The sequence below is a fragment of the Salvelinus namaycush genome, chromosome 29, assembly GCF_016432855.1.
Source record: "Salvelinus namaycush isolate Seneca chromosome 29, SaNama_1.0, whole genome shotgun sequence".
Classification (NCBI taxonomy): Eukaryota; Metazoa; Chordata; class Actinopteri; order Salmoniformes; family Salmonidae; genus Salvelinus; species Salvelinus namaycush.
In genome coordinates, this window is record NC_052335.1 from 15,464,176 (window position 1) to 15,480,519 (window position 16,344).

Genomic DNA, 16,344 nt, shown 5'->3' on the forward strand with positions numbered 1-16,344 from the left:
CACCACCAGGGCAAGACACACCAGCGGCGAGGAATTTAGAACCTCCCCATTCCGAAGGCTGACCGTCCCTGCAAAAATCTATCATGGTTCCGTGAAGAGAGGGTAAAAATAGAGGGTTGAATGAGTCGTAATACAATGACTGTTATTACACTGGAATGTTTACTGTAGCCTACAGAGCAGAATAATCTACTCCTCGATCCAGGCTGTATCACAACCGGCCGTGATTGGGAGTCCCATAGGGTCGGCACACAATTGGCCCAGCGTCGTCCGGGTTTGGCCGGTGTAGGCCGTCTTTGTAAGTAAGAATTTGTGCTTAACTGACTTGCCTAGTTAAATAAAGGTTAAATAAAAATGTTGTTTCTGTCTTTTTTTAGTGTGGCCTATCCACAGCTTGGTTATTTACCCATGTAATTATCCCATCTAAAGTTCATATGGGTTAATGAGGATGAAAAAACAATTATAGTCAATTATTGTATTAAAAACATAGACGTGACAAATATTTAACCTAATTTGCATTACCCAGTACCAACCTATTCATGGATAAGGTCGTAAAAAGAAGGGGTGTGGACGGCTTCCTGATACTGTCATCTCTCCAAGACTGGAATCATATGATCACTGTGGGGCTGCATAGCTCCATTCTTTCCGCATGTTCGGGCTTGCATGCATGTGGCAGGTGCACAGAGTCATAGTCTATTGGAGGTGTGAACAGAAACAAAGTAATTGTGCTTGAACCCTGGGCTTCTCAGGCCCATTGTCCTTGCCTTATCGTGTGTGTCTTAGGGTAGACATGGAATTATAATTCCTTAGTAATAGTTTATATACAGTGCATTTGGAAAGTATTCAGACCCCTTGACTTTTCCACATTTTGTTACTTACAGCCTTATTCTAGAATGGATGAAAAAAAATGTGTCCTCAATCTACACACAATACCCCATAATGACAAAGTGAAAACAGGTTTTTAGATTATTTGTTTTAAAACTAATTGCACCACCAACTAACCCTACACTTATTTACCACTATTTAAAAATATTAATATCTCTAAACATCTTATAACTCTACTGCTGTAAAATCTCGTACACCCAGGTACTGCTCTGCAGCTGCCACCTACAATCATTAAAAACCGACTACCCCATTCCACTACTTTGACCCTATCTGTTCCTGCACCATGCCAACAGCCTGGGAGAACAGGACACCACCCCGTCAACACACCCTGTAACTCTTCTTAAGTCAAATCTTGTATGCCCAAATACTTCTCTGCAGCTACCACAAAGACCGGGCCAATGCATCGCAAAGAAGGGCACCTATTGGTGGATGGGTAAAAAAAATACAGACATTGAATATCCCTTTGAACATGGTGAAGTTATTAATTACATTTTGGATGGTGTATCAATATACCCAGTCACTACAAAGATATAGGCGTCCTTCCTAACTCAGTTGCTGGAGAGGAAGGAAACGGCTCAGGGATTTCCCAGTGAGGACAATGTTGACTTTAAAACAGTTACAGAGTTTAATGGTGTGATAGGAGAAAACTGAGGATGGATCAATAACATTAGAGTTACTCCACAGTACTAACCTAATTGACAAAGGGAAATGGAAGCCTGTACAATGCATAACATGCATCCTGTTTGCAACAAGGCACTAAAATGATAGTGCAAAAAAATGTGGTAAAGCAATTAACTTCTTGTCCTGAATACAACGTTTTTGTTAGGGGCAAATTCAATACAAAACATTTCTGAGTACCACTCTCCTTATTTTCAAACATAGTGGTGGCTGCATCATGTTATTAGGTATTCTTGTAATCGTTAAGGACTGGGGAGTTTTTCAGGATAAAATAGAAACAGAATGGAGCTAAGCACAGGCAAAATCCTAGAGGAAAACCTGGTTCAGTCTGCATTCCACCAGACACGGAGCTTAATTCACCTTTCAGCAGGACAATAACCTAAAACACAAGACCAAATATACACTGGAGTTGCTTACCAAGAAGACAGTGAATGTTCCTGAGTGGCCAGGTTACAGTTTTGACTTAAATCTACTTGAAAATCTATGGCAAGACCTGAAAATGGTTATCTAGCAATGATCAACAATGAATTTGACAGAACTTGAAGAATTTTGAATTGGAATAATAGGCAAATGTTGTACAATCCAGGTGTGGAATGATCTTAGAGACTCACAGCTGTAACTGCTGCCAAAGGTGCTTCTACAAAGTATTGACTCAGGGGTGTGAATACTTATGTAAATTAGAAATGTCTGCATTTCATTTTCAATACATTTGAAAACATTTCTAAAAACATAGTTTCACTTTGTCATTTTGGGATATTGTGTGTAGATGGTTGAGGCAAAAAAAATGTTTAATCCATTTTGAATTCAGGCTGTAAGACAACAAAATGTGAAATAAGTCAAAGGTTATGAATACTTTCTGAAGGCACAGTATACCCTAACATGAGGGTAGAGAATCTGATTCAAAACTCAAAAGAACTGACAGTGACTCCTCTGTTTCACCACGCTCCCCACCAGGTCTGTGTCGCACCAAATAGCGGACATCACAAAAAACAGGAATTTTAAACTTCAATTGCTCCACATCTTACCATATTATAAGCCTATCCATAGTTGATATAAGCCACTAGGCCTATCAAAGATGGCCAAATTTGTTAGGATATGGCAGGGTCAATGGCATGGGGTATTCTTAGTCACACCTGCAACCAATCAGGGCCGACAAACAATTAATTAAAACGGACCAACCAGCTCAAAGTTCACACTCACATGTCTACCACTATGCATTGAATAGAGCTCACCACCTTGTAGTCCTAAAACCCGGAAATGAGTTACCTCTGGTTCATTAAGCTATCCCTATGGGGAAAATGAATGGGGAAAGAATAGGTTTTTGGGATTACACCGAAAATAAGGTCTGAGGTTAACACAGGTTTAGGATTGTGCTTTACGTGCCTTTTTTGAACATAAATGCATCAAAATTCACAAAAAGTGATCTTAACTCATATAACAAAACGTATGAGATCTCTTAAGTCTGTGTTAACCACAGACCTCATTTTTGGCCTTCATCCAAAAACTACTATTGCCATTACTATTGCTCTCTATAGAGGCACCACCACCCTGTTAAAACTTCTTATGGCTGTGATCCCGCTAACGGGATCGATATGACAACAGCCAGTGAAAGTGCAGGGCGCCAAATTCAAACAGAAATCTCATAATTAAAATTCCTCAAACATACAAGTATCTTATACCATTTAAGGTAATCTTGTTGTTAATCCCACCACAGTGTCCGATTTCAAAAAGGCTTTACAGCGAAAGCACCACAAACGATTATGTTAGGTCACCGCCAAGTCACAGAAAAACACAGCCATTTTTCCAGCCAAAGACAGGAGTCACAAAAAGCAGAAATAGAGATAAAATTAATCACTAACCTTTGATGATTTTCATCAGATGACACTCATAGGACTTAATGTTACACAATACATATGTTTTGTTCGGTAAAGTTCATATTTATATCAAAGAATCTCAGTATACATTGGCGCGTTATGTTCAGTAGTTCCAAATACATCCAGTGATTTTGCAGAGAGCCACATCAATTTCCAGAAATACTCATAATAAACGTTGAGCAAGATACAAGTGTTATACATGGAATTTTAGATCCACTTCTCCTTAATGCAACCGCTGTGTCAGATTTCAAAAAAGCTTTACGGAAAAAGCAAACCATGCAATAATCTGAGTACGGCGCTCAGAGCCCAAACCAGCCAAAAAGATATCCGCCATATTTGGCAGTCAACAGAAGTCAGAAATAACATGATACATATTCACTTACCTTTGATGATCTTCATCAGAATGCACTCCCAGGAATCGCAGTTCCACAATAAATGTTTGTTTTGTTCGATAATGTCCGTCATTTATTTCCAAATAGCTACTTTTGTTAGCGTATTTTGTAAACAAATCCAAAGTCACGAAGCGCGTTCACTAGTTGCAGACGAAATGTCAAAAAGTTCTGTTACAGTCTGTAGAAAAAACATGTCAAACGATGTATAGAATCAATCTTTAGGATGTTTTTAACATAAATCTTCAATAATGTTCCAACCGGAGAATTCCTTTGTCTTCAGTAATGCGATGGAACGCGAGCTACCTCTCACGTGAACGAGCGTCACGAGCCTGTGGCACTCTGCCAGACCAGTGACTCAAAGAGCCCTTATGAGCCCCTCCTTTACAGTAGAAGCCTCAAACAAGTCTCTAAAGACTGTTGACATCTAGTGGAAGCCTTAGGAAGTGCAACATGACCAATATCCAACTGTATCTTCAATAGGGAATGAGTTGAAAAACGACCAACCTCAGATTTCCCACTTCCTGGTTGGATTTTTTCTCAGGTTTTTGCCTGCCATATGAGTTCTGTTATACTCACAGACATCATTCAAACCGTTTTAGAAACTTCAGAGTGTTTTCTATCCAAATATACTAATAATATACTAATAATATGCATATATTAGCAACTGGGACTGAGTAGCAGGCTGTTTACTCTGGGCACCTTATTCATCCAAGCTACTCAATACTGCCCCCAGCCATAAGAAGCCCAGTCAAAACAGTTTGCGCGTAATGAATCATTACAAAATGTTTGTTCGTTTTGGCTGTTTGTGAACGCAACATGTTTTCTTGAGGCTGTGATTGGTCAACAGTACTACTCCTAGTAGGTGTGGGAACAATGGATGGGATTCTTCAATGAAGCGTTTGTCATTCATCGAGCGACCACTACTTTTCAAGCACATTTTTCCACTTGAGAAATACTGCACCAAACCTCTTAATTAGATGTAAAATTGCGAGTTTAAGACCTCTTCGGCAAAAATGACAAAATTTATGACAGGTTTCTTGATTTATCTTAGATTAATTCAGACTATTTTGAGGAAGTGTATAGACGGGTTTGCAAACGTCACGAAAATGATGTGGGCAAACCCGTATATAACGTTACACTTCCTCAAAACATTAGAGGATGGCCATAAGCCATGCGTTGTTATAATTCTGAATGCTCAGATAACTAGCAATAATGACAAGAAGCTGCAATGTGTGGAATCGCAGGTGGCTCATTTTAGCTAGTTGTATCTTCCTCTTGATATCATGTCTTGTTTTGAGGTGTTTTGACTTATTTCATGTCAATGCTAATATGGCAGATTTGCTAGCTAGTTAACCAAAAAATGTAATGATGTACAACATTTTTTACATTTGCACAATAAGCACAAGAAGTGTAAACATTTGGAGACTAAATATAGTTTACATGTTATCAACAATCTAAGCCAACCCAGTCTATTTTGCCCCGTAGTTGCGCACATCTCTGTTTTGTTGCTAAACTACCAACACGTCTTGTCGCTACGCTCAAGAGGGATAAACGGTAATATTGCCAAAAACATAACAATGGTCATTATGGTCAAACAGTTCTATTTTTGTTTCACCAGACCAGAGGACATTTCTCCAAAAAGTATGATCTTTGTCCCCATGTGCAGTTGCAAACCGTAGTCTGGCTTTTTTATGGCGGTTTTGGAGCATTGGCTTCTTCCTTACTGAGCGGCCTTTCAGGTTATGTCGATATAGGACTCGTTTTACTGTAGATATAGATACTTTTGTACCTGTTTCCTTCAACATCTTCACAAGGTCCTTTGCTGTTGTTCTAGGATTGATTTGCACTTTTTGCACCAAAGTACTTTCATCTCTAGGAGACCGAACGTATCTCCTTCCTGAGCTGTATGACGGCTGTGTGGTCCCATGGTATTTATACTTGCATACTATTGTTTGTACAGATGAACGTGGTACCTTCAGGCGTTTGGAAATTGCTCCCAATGAGGAACCAGACTTGTGGAGGTCTGCAATTTGTTTTCTGAGGTATTGGCTGAGTTCTTTTGATTTTCCAATGATGTCAAGCAAAGAGGCACTGAGTTTGAAGGTAGGCCTTGAAATACATCCACAGGTACACCTCCAATTGACTCATATGATGTCAATTAGCCTATCTGAAGCTTCTAAAGCCATGATGTCATTTTCTGGAATTTTCCAAGCTGTTTAAAAGGCACAGTCAACTTAGTGTATGTAAACTTCTGACACTAAAGAATTGTGATACAGTGAATTATAAGTGAAATAATCTGTCTGTAAACAACTGTTGGAAAAATTACTTGTGTCATGCACAAAGTAGATGTCCTAACCGACTTAACAAAACTATAGTTTGTTAATAAAAAATTGTGGAGTGGTTGAAAAACGAGTTTTAATGACTCCAACCTAAGTGTATGTAAACTTCTGACTTCAACTGTATATGTTGTGTAATTTTTTAGATGTTACTTGTTAGATATTACTGCACTGTCAGAGCTAGAAGCACCAGCATTTCGCTACACCCGCAATAACATCTGCTAATCACGTGTTTGTGACCAATAAAATTTGATTTGATTTTAATAGTATTTTTGTCATGAGATGCTGGATTGTTCCCTTCCATACTGCAGTGTTTGATCTAATGCATTCTGGGATTTTCTTTCTTCTTCTGTTATTTAAATGAAGGGGAATATGAATTATTATAGACAACCCACAACATGATCTTACAATATTTCCAGACCACTGTAATTATTTTTAATTGTTTTAGGAGAATTCGTTTTTTAAATGAAATCTTTCAATCTCATGCTGCATGGTATTGGTAGCCATACATGATTTCAGATTAAACATTACTATGGTGATATGTACAATAAATAAGCACTTTGAATGACCTGTATATTGAATTTCATTTAATTAAATTCTTCTTCCTTTAATTCAAATTCAATTAAAATTCTTCTTTCTGTGGAGTGTGAATTCAAATTTAATTCAAATGTAAGAATTGAATTGGAATCAAAGAGCAATTTGCAACTCAATTCATAATCGACCCCAACCCCGATGGTTAGGCAACATCGACACTGTAACAACTGTATATTTACACGCAAAATTAGACAACAAGAGATGTGCGTTTCCCACCCATTTAGCAACCCAGACCCAGCTAAGTGGAACCCAAGCACATCACGCCCCAGTCGCCGTCAGAACAGCATTGAGTGTTGCACTGCAAATTGATTAGCTGACCACTTTTTTTTCTATGTCCCGTCTCATCTTTCAAAAATAAAGAACATTTAAAATAACATTTTCTACCTCAACTCAAAAGCCATGGCTGGGAACTTCTGGCAGAGCTCGCATTAGTAAGTATTCTGTCCGAACGTGATGTATTAGGACTATGTGTGGGAAAGAAACTCCATTGATTTGGGGCCTAGCTAGAGTTAGCAAGCTAGCTTGCAACCTAAATTCAGCTTTTCCGCCGACTCTAGTCTTATATTATGTCAGTATTAGTGTACCGGACGAACATTTAGTGGTAATTTTTCTTAGTGGTAATTAGCTAGATATGAATGCTGAGATTTATTTGTAGAGCCAGCTAAGTATTTTTGTGCCCCTAGCGAGCTGGCTTGACAGCTTAGCCACACTGACGTTAACTTTGTGCGCAGGTCGTCAAGACATTTTTGTGTTATTGTTTATTTCTGACGCACCGCTCTCAGATTTCCTATCAGCAGTTTTGTTGTTATGATACTGTGTGTATGAGAGGGCTTGTTGTGGTTGATTGTCTCCTCTCTTTCACTAGTCTGCAGTGGGTCCTGGACAAGCAGGACCTGATGAAGGAGCGTCAGAAGGACATCAAGTTCATGTCTGAGGAAGACTACTGGAAACTGCAGATCTTCTTTGCCAATGGTATTTCTTCAGACTCATATGCTATGATAAATCTGTGTGGTGGGAGAATGGTTTTACTGTTAGGGAAATGGTACAATGTCGCAACATTAATTACCCTCAAATCTCATTTGACACTACTCCTAGCAATAACCGGCAACAATTACCTATATTTACATTTGAATCATTTAGCAGGAGCAATTAGGGTTAAGTGCCTTACTCAAGGGCACATGGACAGATTTTTAATCTAGTCTGCTCAAGGATTAGAAGCAGCGACCTTTCGATTATGGGCCCAACGCTCTTAACCGCCAGGCTACCTCCTCATACACTACATGTGTAACAGTATAACTTTAGTACGTCCCCTCGCCCCGACACGGGCGCGAACCAGGGACCTTCTGCACACATCAACAACTGACACCCACGAAGCATCGTTACCCATCGCTCCACAAAAGCCGCGGCCCTTGCAGAGCAAGGGGCAACACTACTAATAGGTTTCAGAGCAAGTGACGTAACTGATTGAAACGCTACTAGCGCGTACCCGCTAACTAGCTAGCCATTTCACATCCGTTACACTCACCCCCCTTTCAACCTCCTCCTTTTCCGCAGCAACCAGTGATCCGGGTCAACAGCATCAATGTAACAGTATAACTTTAAACCGTCCCCTCGCCCCGACACGGGCGCGAACCAGGGACCTTCTGCACACATCAACAACAGTCGCCCTCGAAGCATCGTTACCCATCGCTCCACAAAGGCCGCGGCCCTTGCAGAGCAAGGGGCAACACTACTAATAGGTTTCAGAGCAAGTGACGTAACTGATTGAAATGCTACTAGCGCGTACCCGCTAACTAGCTAGCCATTTCACATCCGTTACACATGACCAAAAGCTTGTTGAACATCTCATTCCAAAATTATGGGCATTAATATGGTGTTGGTCCCCCCTTTGCTACTATAACAGCTTCCACTCTTCTGGGAAGGCTTTCCACTAGATGTTGGAACTAGAGGTCGACCGATTATGATTTTTCAACGCCGATACCAATTATTGGCGGACCAAAAAAAGCCGATACCGATTAATCGGCCTATTTATTTATTTGTAATAATGACATTTGCAACAATACTGAATGAACACTTACTTTAACTTAATATAATACATCAATAAAATCAATTTAGCCTCAAATAAAGAATGAAACATGTTCAATTTGGTTTAAATAATGCAAAAACAAAGTGTTGGAGAAGAAAGTAAAAGTGCAATATGTGCCATGTAAGAAAGCTAACGTTTAAGTTCCTTGCTCAGAACATGAGAACATATGAAAGCTGGTGGTTCCTTTTAACATGAGTCTTCAATATTCCCAGGTAAGAAGTTTTAGGTTAAGTTTTAGGCTTATAGGCACTTTAGTATTGCCAGTGTAATAGTATAGCTTCCGTCCCTCTCCTCGCTCGAACCAGGAACACATCGACAACAGCCACCCTCGAAGCAGCGTTACCCATGCAGAGCAAGGGGAACAACCACTCCAAGTCTCAGAGCGAGTGACGTTTGAAACGCTATTAGCGCGCACCCCGCTAACTAGCTAGCCATTTCACATCGGTTACACCAGCCTAATCTCGGGAGTTGATAGGCTTGAAGTCATAAACAGTGCAATGCTTGAAGCACAACGAAGAGCTGCTGGCAAAACGCACGAAAGTGCTGTTTGAATGAATGCTTACGAGCCTGCTGGTGCCTACCACCGCTGTCAGACTGCTCTATCAAATCATACTTAGTTATAACATAATAACACACAGAAATACGAGCCTTAGGTCATTAATATGGTAGAATCCAGAAACTATCATCTCGAAAACAAGACGTTTATTCTTAGTGAAATACGGAACCGTTCCGTATTTTATCTAACGGGTGGCATCCATAAGTCTAAATATTCCTGTTACATTGCACAACCTTCAATGTTATGTCATAATTACGTAAAATTCTGGCAAATTAGGCGGCCCAAACTGTTGCATATACACTGACTCTGCGTGCAATGAACGCAAGAGAAGTGACCCAATTTCACCTGGTTAATATTGCCTGCTAACCTGGATTTATTTTAGCTAAATATGCAGGTTTAAAAATATACTTCTGTGTATTGATTTTAAGAAAGACATTGATGTTTATGGTTAGGTACAGTCGTGCAACGATTGCTTTTTTCGCAAATGCGCTTTTGTTAAATCATCCCCCGTTTGGCAAAGTTGGCTGTCTTTGTTAGGAAGAAATAGTCTTCACACAGTTTGCAATGAGCTAGGCGGCCCAAACTGCTGCATATACCCTGACTCTGTTGCAAGAGAAGTGACACCATTTTTCAGAGTTAAAAGAAATTCATGTTAGTAGGCAATATTAACTAAATATGCAGGTTTAAAAATATATACTTGTCTATTGATTTTAAGAAAGGCATTGATGTTTATGGTTAGGTACACGTTGGAGCAACGACAGTCCTTTTTTGCGAATGCCACCGCATTGATTATATGCAACACAGGACACGCTAGATAAACTAGTAATATCATCAACCATGTGTAGTTAACTAGTGATTATGATTGATTTATTGATTGTTTTTTATAAGATAAGTTTAATGCTAGCTAGCAAATTACCTTGGCTTCTTACTGCATTCGCGTAACAGGCAGGCTCTTCGTGGAGTGCAATGTAATCAGGTGGTTAGAGCGTTGGACTAGTTAACCGTAAGGTTGCAAGATTGAATCCCCGAGCTGACAAGGTAAAAATCTGTCGTTCTGCACCTGAAAAAGGCAGTTAACCCACCGTTCCTAGGCCGTCATTGAAAATAAGAATGTGTTCTTAACTGACTTGCCTAGTTAAATAAAGGTGTAAAAAAACGCACTTCCTCGCATTCTGTGAGGTTTTGTGGCCTACCACTTTGTTGCTCCTGAAGGTTTCCACTTCACAATAACAGCACTTAAAGTTGTGGGCAGGTCTAGCAGGGCAGAAATTTGACAAACTAACTTGTTGGAAAGGTGTCATCTTATGACGGTGCCGCGTTGAAAGTCACTGAGCACTTCAGTAAGGCCATTCTACTGCCAATGTTTGTCTATGGAGATTGCATGGCTGTGTGCTAGATTTTATACACCTGTCAGAAACGTGTGTAGCTGAAATAGCAGAATTCACTAATTTGAAGGGATGTCCACATACTTTTGTATATACAGTGCATTCAAAGTATTCAGACCCCTTGACTTTTTACACATTTTGTTACGTTACAGCCTTATTCTAAAATGTATTAAATTGTTCTACATACAATACCACATAATGACTAAGCAAAAACAGGTTTTCTGAAATGTTTGCAAGTTTTTATAATAAAAAAAAACCTGATATCACATTGGCAGCGATTACAGCCTCAAGTCTTCTTGGGTATGATGCTACAAGCTTGGGAGTTTTCTCCCATTCTTCTCTGCAGATCCTCTCAAGCTTTGTCCAGTTGGATGGGGAGTGTCGTTGCACAGCTATTTTCAGGTCTCTCCAGAGATGTTTGATCAGGTTCAAGTCCGGGCTCTGGCTGGGCCACTCAAGGACATTCAGTGAATTGTCCTGAGGCCACTCCTGCATTGTCTTGGCTGTGTGCTTAGGGTCATTGTCCTGTTGGAAGGTGAACCTTCACCGCAGTCTGAGGTCCTGAGCCCTCTGGAGCAGATTTTCATCAAGGATCTTTCTGTACTTTGCTCCGTTCATCTTTACCTCGATCCTGACTAGTCTCCCAGTCCCTGCCGCTGAAAAACATCCCCACAGCATGATGCTGCCACCACCATGTTTCACCGTAGGGATGGTGCCAGGTTTCCTCCAGATGTGACGCTTTGCATTCAGGACAATTGGTTAAATCTTGGCTTCATCAGACCAGAGAATCTTGTTTCTCCTGGTCTGAGGTGCCTTTTGGCAAACTCCAAGCGGGCTGTCATATGCCTTTTACTGAGGAGTGGCTTCAGTCTTGCGACTCTACCATAAATGCCTGAGTGGTGGAGTGCTGCAGAGATGGTTGTCCTTCTGAAAGGTTCGCCCATCTCCATGGAGGAACTCTGGAGCACTGTCAGAGTGACCATCAAGATCTTGGTCACCTCCCTGACCAAGGCCCTTCTCCCCCAATTGCTCAGTTTGGCCAGCTCTAGGAAGTCTCGGTGGTTCCAAACTTATTCCATTTAAGAATGATTGAGGCCACTGTTCTTGGGGACCTTCAATGCAGCAGACCTTTTTTGGTACCATTCCCCAAATCTGTGCCTTGACACAATCCTGTCTTGGAGTTCTACGGACAATTCCTTCAATCTCATGGCTTGGTTTTTGCTCTAACATGCACTGTCAACTGTGGGACCTTATATAGACAGGTGTGTGCCTTTCCAAATCATGTCCAATCAATTGAATTTACCACAGATGGACTCCAATCAAGTTGTAGAAATGTCTCAAGGATGATCAATGGAAACAAGATGCACCTGAGCTCAATTTCGAGTCTCATAGCAAAGGGTCTGAATACTTATGTAAATAAGGTATTTCTGTTTTTTTATTTTTAATACATTTGCTAAAAAAAATCTAAACCTGTTTTTGCTTTGTCATTATGGGCTATTGTGTGTAGATTGATGATGGAAATGTTTCATTTAATCTATTTTATAATAAGGCTGTAATGTAACAATGTGGAAAAAGTCGAGGGGTCTGAATACTTTCCGAGTGCACAGTGTCGTGTGTCTTGTAAGGTTGCTGTTTGACGCAATTGAGGTTAGATGTGCTTTGTGTTCGACTAATTGTTCTGTTCCAGTGATCCAGGCACTGGGGGAACACCTGAAGCTCCGCCAGCAGGTCATTGCTACAGCAACCGTCTACTTCAAACGTTTCTATGCCAGGTGCTTATGCCATTTTCATGACAACAACACTGTGTTCTATTCATCAGCGAATTATAAATGGCACTAGGGGAGCATTGTATAATATCTACAGTGCCACCACATGCGCCTAAATATTTTGCTGTGCGACCTGGAATTTTAATTTAGGAGCACCAGGGCGCCTAGAAAAAAATCACCCAGATGATAATTGTTGGAATTATTATTTCACTGTACCGCAGCCCTTGAATTCCATGGAGAATACACTGAGCGCAGTTTTTCACCGTCATGCTTTCCCCATTTACTACAAAGAAAACGACTTGTAACTTCAAATATTTTTAATTGTGCTCCTACATTTCTTTGTGTGCTCCTACATTTTTCAACTTTCAGCTCCCTGTAATTTTTTTATTTATTTTTAAACGGTCAGCGTAGAGCCCTGAGCTTGTTCCAAATCTCTTTCTATTTCTCCCCCTCTCTCTCTCTTATTTCTTCCTCTGCAGGTACTCCCTGAAGAGTATAGACCCAGTGCTCATGGCTCCTACATGTGTGTTCCTGGCCTCCAAAGTGGAGGTATATATGGCCTGACATCCCACTGCCTTTCCAGTTTTCATAGTCTGTGTGGGAGTAGGGATAGGGTTAACTGCTCTGTAACATAGTCTTTGATAGTGCACCCCACCCTACTCCATGACAGCATCCTCAAAGCCCTTCTGTTACTGTCTCTTCCAGGAATTTGGTGTTGTTTCAAACACTCGTCTGATCTCGGCAGCTACGTCTGTGTGTAAGTAAGGAGACACGAAGCGTTTCCATTTAGATATGATCTTATATTGAACATGACAAATACACTCTTGCTGTGGTACAAAGGCTACATTCATTCTGATGGGTTGCATTCATTTGATGTCAAATCTAACAAGTGTTTTTGTTTTGTACAGTAAAAACAAGATTTTCCTATGCCTTCCCAAAGGAGTTCCCTTACAGAATGAACCATGTAAGTCTGACCTAATCTTGCTGTTGAAATCATTTAGGATGTGCTGTATGAACAGTTCTTAGGCTAAACAATGTAGTATTTATTATAAAGTTAAATGATTGAATATAATTCATTGTTGTAGCTAGATGTTACGATCATGTTGCATTGTGGTGGGACCGATCCCTGAGGCAACACACTCACTATATTGTGGAATCTTTATACTTAAGCACTATGGTCCGAGGTGGTGTGGTATATGGCCAAAAAGGCTGTTCTTAAGCACGACACAACACGGAGTGCCTGTATACAGCCCTTAGCCGTGGATTATTGGCCATATAACACAAACCCTGGAGGTGCCTTACTGCTATTATAAACTGGTTACCAATGTAATTAGAACAGTAAAAAGTGATGTTTAGTTATACCCGTGTTATACGGTCTGATATACCACGTCTTTCAGCCAAACAGCATTGAGAGCTCGAACCACCCAATTTATACACCAGTCCTTTACGTTGTGTGTTGTAGTTAGGTATCAGTATGTTGGCGTCTACGGAGATGCCACATTCCACAACTAGTGTTCGCAAGCCTATGGCAAAACTCCCATCGCCATGGGAGGTGATTTTGACCGTGGTCGGTTGCCTCCCCTCACCGGGGCGTATCTATCGCTGTGGCGCTAAGTGGAATACGATTGCAGCGCCGGTTATTTATCTACTGATTCCACGGAGTTGCCAGGACCACGTTGGGGCTGTCCTAACACCTTGTAGACAATTATTGATTCTCTGGTGGTGTGGCGCAATGAAGGAGGTGATTATTCACACTGTAGGGGTTCAGTTAGCAGAATGTTGTTATTCCCAGATACTGGAAATATTCCCAGATACTTCCCAGATAATAGAGAGAAAAGGGATACAAGTTGAGACTATGACACTGATATATTTACTAAACTGAGTTTGTACTTCATTTGCTTTCCTCATTACAGATATTAGAATGTGAGTTCTACCTACTAGAGCTCATGGCAAGTATAGAAGGTTTTGTCTCTGTCACAGTACATTCAATGCTAGATGTCATCCATTTGTTGGATGGATGGATTCATTAATTGATTTCATGCGTGTTCCAGGACTGTTGTTTGATAGTATACCACCCCTACAGACCCCTGCTGCAGTATGTGCAGGACATGGGGCAGGAGGACATGCTACTGCCATTGGCCTGGTATGTGTTTTTTTTTTTTTGCGGGAACATGTATTGATTTGATATGAGAATATTGAAACACTGTCTTATTTCTCTATAGGAGAGTAGTGAATGACACGTATAGGACAGACCTCTGTTTACTCTACCCTCCCTTCATGATCGCACTAGGTAAGACACCCCGTCAGGCCTCTCACATTTCCTACTAGTAGATATTCAGCTCAATAAAATATAGGTGAGGTGTTACACACACATTCTTCCCCCTGCATCCACAGCATGTCTGCATGTTGCCTGTGTGGTGCAGCAGAAAGACGCCAGGCAGTGGTTTGCTGAGCTCTCTGTCGACATGGAGAAGGTACGGCCACACAAAACAAATGGCATATTAATACATCAATCGGAGGGGAAAGCTGATTGTCTGTGCGGTAACGTATGTGCTCTGCTCAGATCCTGGAGATCATCCGAGTCATCCTGAAGCTGTACGACCAGTGGAAGAATTTTGACGACAGGAAGGAAATGGCTGTAGTGCTCAACAAGATGCCTAAACCCAAGCCGCCTCCCAACAGGTACAGAGATCTATCCTAATCTCACCTTAGTGTTCCACTTATGAACTGTGTTACATGACCCATTCACTTCCTGTCTCAACTAACTGTTTTCTGTTTTGTTTGTGTACCAGTGAGAATGACCAGAGCTCCAGTGGGAACCAGAATAACTCTTACATCCAGTCATAGACAATGGGATGTCCGCCTCGGCTCATGTATGATAACTCATCAGAGAGATGGCCACAGGAATGCTGGCATTAGCCAATCGGCGGCAGCAGTCCTGTGTTTCCATCCCTCAACAGTTAAAGGGCGCGTTCCTGTGCCCAGGTGTTGCTAACGCATGGCAGATCTTACAACACCTGGATAGGTATTTTACGTATCAGCTAACCACATGTTATAGCAATATAGTGCCCGACCGGCACAGTTCGCTCGCAACCATTGGTTGATGCATTCAACGTCTGAGCAGGGGAACGCGACCAAAACCTTATGGACCTAACTGTGAGAAACAGGAGGATGTAGTAAGGGAGGGGGGGACTACTATGAGTTGTGATGATCCTGACTTCCTTGAACACTCTCGGGGAACAATCATATAATATGGAGCTCCGTGGGACCAGAGAACTTGATCATTAGTGATTGTGATGTGTGAGTGGCCCATTTGGCAGTGTCTTCATTCCTCAGGGAGAATAGTAGTCATTTTTACTGGTATCGCTAAGATGATTGGACTTTGTACTGTTTGAGATGCGTTCTGAAAGGATGTAAGGCTGTTCGATTGTGTGACCCGATTGGATGTCCTGCTATCTAAGGTCTACATTGATTGGTTACAGAGCTTAGCAGGTGAAGTCATGGGGGAGAATGGAATTTATGGGGGTATACCCGCTAGATTCAAGTGTCTTCATTACCTGTTATATCTCCAGCCTTTGTAAATAGCTTTACTCATGTCTTTCATTTCATCTTTTGTGTTTTGCTTGATTGGGCAAATTTGCTTGGGTAGAAATCATGAAATGTATTTGCTGTCTGCTTCAAGTAAAACTGCTCAAATGTGTTTACTATCATGATATAATTAGCCTGCAACAAAAACGTTTTATTTTTTATTCTGCTTTTTTTATTTGGAGAATTGTTAGGACCACATTTTTGGTG

The 16,344-nt window shown here is 40.9% G+C and overlaps 1 protein-coding gene across 1 annotated transcript; it reads left to right on the top strand.

Annotated features, from left to right (window-relative positions):
- Window positions 1-7,040: 7,040 nt before the first annotated feature.
- Window positions 7,041-16,344, top strand: LOC120024313 (cyclin-C-like). The gene is made up of 11 exons (XM_038968531.1): window positions 7,041-7,187; window positions 7,622-7,728; window positions 12,471-12,555; window positions 13,029-13,098; window positions 13,255-13,306; window positions 13,458-13,513; window positions 14,601-14,692; window positions 14,772-14,839; window positions 14,944-15,023; window positions 15,113-15,231; window positions 15,342-16,344. Exons 1-11 carry the CDS (start codon window positions 7,156-7,158, stop codon window positions 15,394-15,396), a joined length of 816 nt encoding a protein of 271 aa, XP_038824459.1. The 5' UTR covers window positions 7,041-7,155; the 3' UTR covers window positions 15,397-16,344.

Bases quoted from the DNA above. Each gene is read 5' to 3' on its own strand.
- LOC120024313 (XM_038968531.1), top strand. From the start codon at position 7,156: ATGGCTGGGAACTTCTGGCAGAGCTCGCATTA. The intron at 14,693-14,771 runs GTATGTGTTTTT...ATTTCTCTATAG, and splicing joins ATGCTACTGCCATTGGCCTG to GAGAGTAGTGAATGACACGT. The intron at 15,232-15,341 runs GTACAGAGATCT...TTTGTGTACCAG, and splicing joins CCCAAGCCGCCTCCCAACAG to TGAGAATGACCAGAGCTCCA.